The sequence below is a fragment of the Acinonyx jubatus genome, chromosome E2 (genome assembly GCF_027475565.1).
Source record: "Acinonyx jubatus isolate Ajub_Pintada_27869175 chromosome E2, VMU_Ajub_asm_v1.0, whole genome shotgun sequence".
Classification (NCBI taxonomy): Eukaryota; Metazoa; Chordata; class Mammalia; order Carnivora; family Felidae; genus Acinonyx; species Acinonyx jubatus.
In genome coordinates, this window is record NC_069396.1 from 1,899,242 (window position 1) to 1,909,880 (window position 10,639).

At 55.3% G+C, this 10,639-nt stretch overlaps 1 protein-coding gene across 2 annotated transcripts in view; it reads left to right on the forward strand.

The window, feature by feature from the left end:
- The window catches only part of CA5A (carbonic anhydrase 5A), a 34,315-nt gene extending 33,107 nt beyond the window's left edge, over positions 1-1,208 (forward strand). The window contains exons 7-8 of one of the 2 annotated variants that reach the window (XR_003426313.2): positions 334-489; positions 529-1,207. Coding sequence is in view for 1 of the 2 variants with exons in the window: in XM_027076393.2 (XP_026932194.1) it covers positions 334-390 (57 nt within the window). In the remaining variant the exon portion in view is untranslated. Of the gene's footprint in view, positions 1-333 lie in introns of both variants that reach the window. The other variant, XM_027076393.2, reaches the window with a different exon arrangement.
- Positions 1,209-10,639: the final 9,431 nt, after the last annotated feature.

Sequence of the window (10,639 nt, forward strand, 5' to 3'; positions counted from 1 at the left end):
CGGGCCTCCCTGCAGCCTGGACGGGGCACTCCTCCCGTCTGTGGGGCTCGCGCCGGTCCGCCGGTCCCCCGCGTGTCCCCCGCGAGGGTGGTGTGCCCATGTACCCGCTGACTCGCAGCACAGAATAAACACTCGCTCTGCGGAGACCGAGCGAGGCACCCCAACCCACGAAGCTCGGGCGCCATCTCCCAGACAGCCGTGCGTGCTCTTGCTTCGGCACCTTCGGGCATGCTGTTCCCTCTCTCGGGAATGCCCTTCCCTTCTGCTTCTGCTCAAAAACTTTGATCGCCGGGCTCAGCCCAAGTGCCTGCTCTGCTGTGATTCTTTCCTCAGCACCTCCCCAGAGAACTACCCCTCTCCTGCTACCACGTGTCCTATGGATGTGTGTGAAAGCGAGCGAGGGAGAGCATGAAGCAGTGGGAAGTAGTGGGAAGAGGCACGGAACAGCATGGAGCAGCATGGAACAGACATGGGAAAGCATGGAGCATCGTGGAACACCACAGAGCAGCTGGGAGCAGCATGGAACAGCATGGAAAAGCATGGAAGAGCATGGAGCAGTATGGAGTAGAAGGGAACAGCACGAGCCGACTTGGAACAGCATGGACAGCTTGGAGCAGCCAGGTTCTTGGCGCTCACAATACAAAGCATCGTGTAGGGTGGTGAATGATCTCCTCCTGGAGATTTCTGAGGTACAGAATTACATTCTCGCCTCCCCACATCTACCTTGCGGCCCTGAGTCCTTTCCCTGACCTGTTTTGTGTGTCATCTGCCCAGCGACCGCTGTGCCCAAAAGTGAGAGGAAGAGCCAAGTGGCCTGAGCGAGGAGCTCTGAAAACCATGGCTTCCCAGAGCGTGGGTCTCTCCAGACTCTGCAGAATCATAAGAGCTACTCCCTGGGCATACACATCAGCCCTAACCCTGCTTAGTGCCGGGTCGTGGGGTGCGGGATGAGGACAGGGCGGGAGCAAGTTCGGTGTGAGACTCAGCTTGTCCACGCGTCGACTACCCACACGTTCGGTGTGCACGTCCGAGGCTAAGCAGTAGAAATGCCCGGCCCCGAGTCCGTGGAAATGTTAGCATCCATGTCAACAGGAAAAAAGCTCTTCTGTTTCCGCCATACTTAAGATTATGTTCACAGACTACTGCATTGAAGATTAAAGCGGTGTACTTTTTCAATTATTCTGTCCGAATTTCCTGTGTCGGTTTGGGATTTTTTTTTTTTTTTTTTTTTTAGCAGCACTGAAATAGAGAAACTATTTTTAAGTAAAGCAAAATCTTCTGATCCTTTTTACTGAATCCTGGAAATCCAGAAAGTCCACCCTACAGGTGTTCTAGGTCCCTGAACACACAAACACAAATCAAAGGCACGAACATCAAACAGCAGGCACGCCATTCAGGCTTTCCGCGTACATCCGTGATCGCCTAACGAGGCACACAGCTTCTCTCCGATCGACGTCCAGCAACCACTTACTGAACACCTCCTGTCAGTATGTTCCAGTTAGTGCGCAAGGCAGCTGGGATACACCAGTGAATCCAACAACAAGGCAAACCAGGCCCAGCCCCGGTGGAGCCCGCATCAGCGGGGAAGACGGCACGGAGGCGGGGTGGAATAAATGTGGGATATGATATGCTAGAGGTGACCGGGGCTCCAAAAAATGCAAAGTGGAGGCAGGGAGCCAGGCGCTGGGGTCAGGGTGGGCCTCCCTGAGAAGCTGGCATCCGAGCAAAGATTTGCAAGAGGTGAGGAGGTGAGCCTTGCAGATACTGGGAGACGGTTCTGGAACGTTCCAGGGCATCGGCGAGACCTGCATGGCCAGATGAAGCAAACAAGGGCAAAGCAGCAGGAGGGAAGGGCAGAGATCTGCTCAGAGGGGCCAGGTCCAGGCGGGCCTCGGGGCCACGTGAAGGTGGGACTTTGCTCTGCGGGGAGAAGGGAGAGCGTCAGACCGGGCACGCGTTGCCCACGTTCCAGACGCGGCTCACTGGTGAACCACGCTGGCGGTGGGGACGGGAGGCACTGGATGCTGGAGACACTTGCACCGTGGCCTCAGCCCCCCAGCTGTGAGATCCGGAGAAAGGGGGGTGTCAAGGGTAAGGTCAGGGCATTGGTGCACGGCTCGGCCTGGAAGGCTGGGGCAGAGGCGGGGGCGGGGGGAGAGGAGGAGGGACCCCCCCCCCCCAGCTCTGGCTGCGTGTTTTCAGTGGCCTCCGGTGGTGGCAGCTACGCTTTCCGTGTCTCCATTCCTCACTCACTTCTAGAACCTCAGGAGGGCCAAGTGAAGTAAAACAAATGGCCGTGTGCCCTGCACCGCTGAGTGGGGAAGGTGGACATGACCGGGGTCAGACCCTCAGCAGGCAGGCGCAGCCCCGTGGGCCTCGGGGAGCGGAGTGGCTCTGGGGCGATGGTGTCGGCTCTCAGACGTGGTGGGCAGGACCTCGTCCCGAGGCCTGTCCTGCTGCCTGCCCATGCGTGGGGAGCAGAGGCAGCCCAGACCTTCCTACCGCCCTCCGTGTCCACTCGGGATGGGATTGGTGACGGGAACGGGACAGATCTCCTTGCCGCTTCCTTTCTTGGGCCCGAGCTGGCCCCCAGAGCCAGGCTGACCGCTTGGAGCGACCTCCTTCCCCACCCCTGCACTCCGGGATTGAGGAAAATTCAAGGTGCGAGATGGCCCGGAGGTGGCCTGTCTGAGGAGGGAGACTCTGTGTCCCCACAACCTGCAAGCTCGCATCTGTGTCTACAGGTCCCCGTCGTGGAGGCTGCCGGGTGGGGCCGCCGTGCCCGCCTCCGTCTGTCCGTCCCTCCTTCCAGGCAGAAGCTGATTCTGCACGGACGTGCTCTCCCAGCTGCCGGCACCTTTGGCCCCACTTGGTTCAGAGGTGCGGCAGGGAAGGGCGGCGTTTCGCAGAGCTGGGGGCACACGGACCCACAGTTGCTCGGTGAGGTGAGGATTCCGCAGGAATGTGGCGTGGACAGGTCAGGCTGGCTCTCCTTGTGCCCTTGACAGCCCAGCATGAGGGGCCAGAGCCGAGAAGGGGCCCAGGCAGAGATTTACTCTCTCTCTACGGTATCTCAGGGACGGGTTTAGGGCCACAACAAGGCAGCACGCTCGGGGCTTTCCACGACAGAAGTTTCTTCTCTCAGGGTTCTGGCGCCCAGAGTCCAAAATCAGGGCTGCGCGCCCCCTGAAGCCAACAGGGGAGGAACCATCAGGCCTCGTCCCGCCTCTGGTGGCCCCAGCGCTCCCTGGCCATCCTGGAGCTTCACTCCAGCCTCTGCCTCCATTTTCACTGTGTCTGATCTTGTAGAGACGCCAGTCACTCTGGGTCGGGGACACCCCGCTCCAGGATGGCCCCATCTTCCCTAGTTACCTCTGCAACGACCAATTTCCAAATAAGGTCCCGCTCTGAGGTCCGGGGAGCGGGGGAGGGTAGGACTTCTATCCATCGTTTTAGGGGGAGACACAATTCAGCCCATATCAGTGAAATGGGGTGGGGGCCACCTCCCAGACGAGACTGTGCAAGGAGGTGCAGGATATAAGCCCAGCATCGGTTGCATATTATCCATGGGAAGAAATCCGACTAGGACCAAAATGTCCAGCCAGCGCTGTGACTTGTCAGTCCGGGCCTTTGGCATAAACCCCGGGAGAAGCCCTGAGTCCCAAACCCAAACCTCTTGTTTGGGGGGAAGGCCTGATTGGGTTGAGTGATTAACTGTGCCAGAGGCCAGGGGTGGGGGGCGTTAGCACCAACTGGCTATGGGGCTATCAGGTCGCTGGGAGTTTAAAGGTTCTGGGGCACCTGGGACGCTCAGTGGGTTGTGACCACGGTTGGACGGGACAAGGCCACCCCCCCCCCCGGGCAAGTGACCATGGCTAAGCGAGTGACCATGCCTGGACAGGTGACCACACCCGGAGAACAAGCGACCATGGTCAAGCGAGTGACCCCGCCCGGACAAGTGACCGTGGTCAAGCGAGTGACCCCGCCCGAACAAGCGACCACACCCGGAGAAGTGACCCGCCTGGACAAGTGTCCACATCAGAGGATGTGACGGGTGTAATGCTAGAATCACGTCTTTCACGGTTCCTCTGACACATCCCAGCTCAGCCGGTGCTGGAAGGAACATCCGATCGTGGAGCCTGGCACCTCACCAGCCATTGGCCGCAAGTCCCCGGAAGAACGCCCTTCTGGTCAGGCGCTAGTCCCGGCTGCGGCTCAGCTGGGATGCGGGGGCCCCCCGTCGGTGCCTCCCACCCACCCTGCACAGAAGAGAAGCTGGGCGGGGCCCTGCCTAGAGCACCACTAGCCACGGGGGAGAGGCCACATGTGACCCCAGAGCCCCCGAGTCCAGGCCCGCTCTCTTCTCCGTTTTTGAGGTAGAAACACAAAACTGACCACTAGCCGTTTAAGTACACAATTCAGTGGCCTTAGCACGTTCACACTGTTGTGCCCCCCCCCCCCACCTCTACTGGATCTCAAGAGATTTCACCTCCCCGAAGAGAAACCCCCCATCAGTGGTCACACACACCCCCTTCCCGGGCCTGGCAACCAGAGTGTACGTTCTGTCCCTATAGGTTTGCCTTTCTGGGCCATTTCACCTCCGTGGAACCCTTTGATCCTGTGCGCCTGGCTTCGTTCCCTGAGCGTGACGTGTTCCCAGTTCATCCATCTTTTTGAGGCCAGATACGAATCCAGCGTGTGGCTCTGCCCCGCTTTACCTAGCCGTCTATCCGCTGACGGCTGGGCCCGAACCCTCATCCCTGCTCCCCGCTGTTGCCGGCTCCATAATCCTCAAGGATCAGGCGCTCTTCTGAGCACATCGACCAGGCCACGCTTGGGGCCAAGGCTGAGAAGTGAGGCCCAAGCCCAGTGCCTGAAACACAGGCAAACTTGTGCTGTCACCTGGTTGGAACCCTTCAGGAAAACCTGCCCTGCAATCTCTAACTTTGCTTCTATTACCAGGAAGTTCCCAGGGCTTTGGATCCCACCCGGAGCTACAAAGACTTGACATCTCCACCCCTGTGAACTTGAGACGGTCGGGTGGCCTTGCTGAGCATTTGAATGGAGCCAAAAATACTCTGTGAAGGAGTCAGGCGATCCAATCTTCGATCTTCGCCAGGGTGGGCGCATTCCCACCCAAGCGCAGTGACGCTGCCGGGAGCCTCCGGCAGCGGCGGAATAAAACTCCCCTAAACCAGAAGAATCCCGTGCTTGTCAGCGCGGCCCGAGGGGGGACGGCATGGCTGCCCGTGTGAGACGCGCTCTGTGTGCCCACCGCGTCACAGCTGTGATCTGAGGCCCAGCCTGCGTCTGAAGCTGGGCCGGGCCACCTGCTGACCTCGCTGCACCTTGATTCCCCAGGCTCAGACGGGGACCACCCACAGGGCCTAATGATGTTGTTGCGGGACTCAAACAGCACGCACTGTCTACACGTCCTGGCCCCGGCTGAACACTCGGTATGCGTGTGCCACGCACACACACGTGGGCTCAGAAACAGAACTTCATTTCAGATATTACCCTGGATGGGGGCGGGGGGAGGGGGGGTGGCGTCCCACCTCGTCAAGCGCGCAGATGGGAAAAGCTCACAGCTGAGCGCAACAAAAGCCTGGCTTTTAAAAACAAATTTCCAGAAGAAGCAAGGACACTTACTTTGTGAAAAGGGGGGTGGTGGTGGGAGGCAAGCTTCCACATCAGGGAAGGATTTTCTGCTCTTTCCTGGGAAAAAGAGTGAGTTCAAAAGGAGCAAAGATCCGCTAGAATTATGAATACTCAGTGGGTTGAGCAGCCGACTCTTGATTTCGGCTCAGGTCGCCATCTCATGGTTCTTTGTGGGACCAAGCTCCTGGTCACACTGCTGGAGCTTCCTCTTAAAGCCAGGCCACTAGCCCGTCTGCCTGCATTTAAGCAAGGGCAGTCTGGGTGAAAGCAAGGACACCAGGGAGGACCACCCAGGTCCAAGCACCTTACACCCCGTGAGACAAAGCGAGCCCCTTGTCTGCCGGGGCAGAGGGCCTGTGTGCAAGGCGGAAACACAGCCCACCGGTCCATTTTGCCATTTGAGTTTTATTCACCTTCGGGGACAGTGGGCCTGCTTTAAGTGAACTGTGCGCTTGGTGACGACTCGTGCTTGGAATATTTGTGAAAGACACAGAACCCACTTCCGCGGATGCAAGGTTTGTAAGGCCCTCGACGCCCTCTGGGCGAGGGGGCCGAACTCTTTTCCGAGGCCAAACACTGGTATCAGAAAAGGGCAGTCAGAGACGAAGCCAGGTGAGCAGGGGCGAGACTTTACATAGACTCCTACTTGCTTCCCCCAGGGAGCAGTCGCGGGCCAGGCTTGGCAAAGTGACGTGCGACTCGGCTTGGAAAGGGAAGCAGAACTCGGGTTGCTGGAGTGTGTCGTGGGAAACTGCTTTTCGGCTTCGGGGATCTGCCACGTGGGGCCTTCGGGAACAAAGGTCGGGAACAACAGGGAAATATAAGAAGTTGCATATAACACGACCCCTCCCCCACCCCCGCGTGCGGACGCACTGCGGATGGCTGCCGTCACCATTTCGGTGTATAATTCAGCAAAGTTACTGTTTTGTAGCCACTGTTAACGCCTGGCGGCTGCTGCTTGGGACTTGTTCCGTGACGACACTCCTCTCGGTGCCCTGCGCGCGTTAGTTCATTTGGAGTAGGAGCTACGATCTGCACCGAGAGCACGGGAAACTGAGGCCCAGAGAGGGGGCCAGATGTGCCCAGTTCCTTGAGCTGATGGCCCAGTGGACGTGGGGCCTGGGGGTGAGCTCAGGAAGCCTGAGTCTGAAGTGAGGTTTCCGCTGCTGCCGTGGACCTCCCCACCCGCCACCCCCAGCTGTACTGAGCTATGATCCGCTTGCACAGTGACTAGTTTCGGGGACTCGGTGTAATGGTCCGTTTGTATGTCCTGCCGGACGACGCCACGGTAGGTCTACCTAGCACCCATCACCTCACAGAGTTACTGGTGTGGGAAACAAAGCAAAAGAAAAAATTACATTCCCTTACTGCCCACAGCCGGTTGACAAGTCCCTGGGACGGGCAGAGCAACATTCCTCCAGGAGCCCAGCTGCCTCGATGACGACACTTGGTTAAGGGCAAAGGCAATCTTCACCCGCCCCCCACCTCCCAGGATCCCATAAGTCTCCTTTAACAAATACAAAGTCCTTCGGAAACTTCCTGTATCTCTGCCCCCAAGATATATGCTGGCGATCATCCTGCAAGCATATGGCCCCCTGATACACATCAGAAGGATCTCATGACTAAGTTTTGACTAAACGGTAATAAATGACCTTTTCCTAGCAATAGCTCCCTCCCCCCGCCAAGGTCCTGGAAACCTTGCTTCCAAAATACCTTGGAGGCTTGTGCTGTCCTTGACCCCCTCCCAACTTGAAAGTGTACGATCAGTCACCTGTCACAACCCCATTGCAGCTCTCTCTGCCCACGGGTCCTGTCCCCGTGCTTTAATAAAACCACCTTTTGCACCAAAGACATCTCAAGAATTCTTTCTTGGCCGTCAGCTCCAAACCTCACCATTTCCATATTGGTTACTTTTATTAGTTAGTTTTAATACTTATTACATATTATATTGTACATATTGTATATGTATATGTATATTGTATGTGTATATATGTACGTATTGTACATATATGTATATATACATAATATTTATTACATTTCTGACATGCGTGCCTGACATGAAAGATTTTTATCTTTTTCTTCTGATGAGAACTTTTAAGATCTGCTTTCTTTCCTATACATAAACATATATACATATACATATTGTATATGTATATGTATATACGTATGTATACATACGTATGTGTATATGTATATATGTATATACGTATGTATACATACGTATGTGTATATGTATATATGTATATGTATATATGTACATATTGTACATATATGTATATATACATAATATTTATTACATTTCTGACATGTGTGCCTGACATGAAAGATTTTTATCTTTTTCTTCTGATGAGAACTTTTAAGATCTGCTTTCTTTCCTATGGGGCGCCTGGGTGGCTCAGTCAGTTGAGCGTCGGACTTCAGCTCAGGTCACGATCTCACGGTTTGTGAGCTCGAGCCCCACGTCGGGCTCTGTGCTGACGGCTCAGAGCCTGGACGGAGCCTGCTTCAGATTCTGTGCCCCCCTGTCTCTCTGCCCCTCCCCAGCTCACACTCTGTCTCTCTCTCTCTCAAAAATAAATAAGCATTAAAAAAAAATTTTTAATAAAAAAAAAAAAATCTGCGTTCTTAGCGACTTTCAAATACACCACACTAACTCCAGCCCCTTGCTGTCCATGTCATTGCCAGCACTTACAACAGAGTTTGTGCCTTCCGACTCCCTTCGCCCTTTCCCCCGCCCCCAAAGCCCACATTTCGCAACCAGGAGTCCGAACGCCAGGGCACCTTTGCAGGAACAGGAGAGAGTTCAGAAAGCAAGCAGGAAGAGTTCGCAGAGTGCAGAGCGACTCCTGCGTTGGCCCAGCGCCCGGCCTATCTTGCCGCAGCGGGGGGCCTGGGACAGGATGTCTTCTCCCAGGACGCTCGGAACAGGGGAGAGGAGCCACCTAAAAGGGGTCATCCTTTACAAGCCCCACAGGAGACACAGCTCCGCCCTGATGAAGCACCAAGGTCGTTTTCCTCCAAGGCGGTTCCGCTTCTCCAAGGACGATCCTCCCTGTTCCAAGAGGCCCTGGGAAACGTTCCTTCCCACACGAGGCAGCGGCCTGGACGCCCAGTTACACCCCACACCTGAGAAACAGGAACCGATGTTCCTCCAAGATGGCAGGTCTCCCAGTTCTCAAAAGTATGGAAGTGGGGCCCCACTTTAACCAGAGCACCCGTCAGATGGGGCTTTGGGATGTTGTATCGCAACGTCCTCTTCAATAAGTCAGGAACAGATTGTTCCGGGAAAAGATTCTTTCACATCCTGATGTTTAATAGTTACACTGTATCCACATGTGGGTACAGCAACATCTACCAAAGCAAGTCTGTTGGGTGTTTGGTTTAGTTCCGATATTTGCCATTATGTTTTAAAGCTATAATAAACAACCGTGTAGCCAGAAATACAGCACATTCCTTATTTCCTTAGAGAAATTCCCAGAAGGGGATTACTGAGTAGAGGGCGCACGGCTTTAAGGCTTTTGACAGAAACTCCCGGACTTTCCTCCGTAGAATGTTCAAGATATCCTCCCCACCAGCCTTCACGAGGATAAACGACACAGCTTCTAACAAATTAGAAGCTAGCGCTGGCTGCCACTGAAAAGACCTTTGTTGGGGCAGCAGTTCCTTTGAATCTGTAGGGGCAAACAGCACCTTAATGACGCCACCAGCAGATGGCACTCTTTGCTAAGATTTTAGAGTCAGGTTTCAAGTAAGGTGTTTTAAGATTTCATTCAACTTCTATCAGAGAACTCTGAGATGTGTATATTCGAAAGCATGATTGCAGGAGGGAGTCTAGGACGTTACATGAAAACCAACAGACAGTGTCGCATAACAGCGGGACCTTGGGATCCTGGGGGAGCTTGAACGCGCTCCTGGGGGCGTTGTAACCCTTCCAGGTTATGAAGGTCTCCCACATACTCTCAGGAGCCCCGCACCCAAGCGCATGTGCACACCCACGGGCACACGTGGGTCCCTCTGCCTCTCTCGTTAATTCTTTTCCCGGGAAAGCTGAATCAGACCAGTCTGGTTCCTCCTGACCAGCTCTCCGGGTCCTAGTAGTGCCGTCGGCTTATCAGGGCTGCCGCTTTACAGTTCTGTGTGTGATTATCGATCGCCTCTGTCTTGTTGGAGGAGGGAGGTCCTCCCGGTCGTGTGCCTGGAGCCCAGGGCAGCACCCAGTACAGGGCGCATGCCCTGCAGGTGTCTGCTGCGGGAATGCAGACGAGGTGCCTGGGACCTTGCCTTAGATCTTTGCTAAATGATCGCCTTCCTTGAGAAACCGAAATGCATCTCGAAGTGGCCGAGTTTTAGCAGCTCTGAGTGACAGAAACAGAAATTTAACATCAGTCTAGAGGTGAATAAAGCACAGGAAGAAGGGTGGAGGAAGGACTAGAAGTCCACGGCGGTTCAGGGGTGGTCAGAAGGGTAGGTCCCGGCCCACTTACTGGTCAGATAAGTTACATAACCCGGTCCAGCCTGTCTGTCAGCTACAAAATGGCTCTCAATCAGAATGTGTCCACGGAAGCCTCAGCACAGCGCCTGGCGCCTCACATGGGCTCAGTAAGTTTGCTCAGCCATCGGTAGTCGGGTCTCCTGCCCAGGAAGGACAGCGGGAAGAGCAAGAGTGGAGAGACTGTTTTCTTTCCCCTAAGCCACCAGTTTGGACAACGTCTTGCCGGTTAATAGTTGTGCTGTGTGATCTTTAGGAGGCCAGGATTTCATTCGGTTCTGGCATTGCAGGTGTACAGCTGCCGTGGGGGGGCGGAGGGGGTCTGGGTGAGGGTGGTCCAGAGCCACGCCCCTTGGCTAAACTCCCCCAAGATTCGGGATGCTGGCAGGCGCGCATGTCAGTTGAATCAGCACGCATTTTCGATCCTTTCCTGCTCCCAGGCCTGGTGTGACTTGTCATCCTCCCCACTCCTGACCACTAGCTACCTTGCAG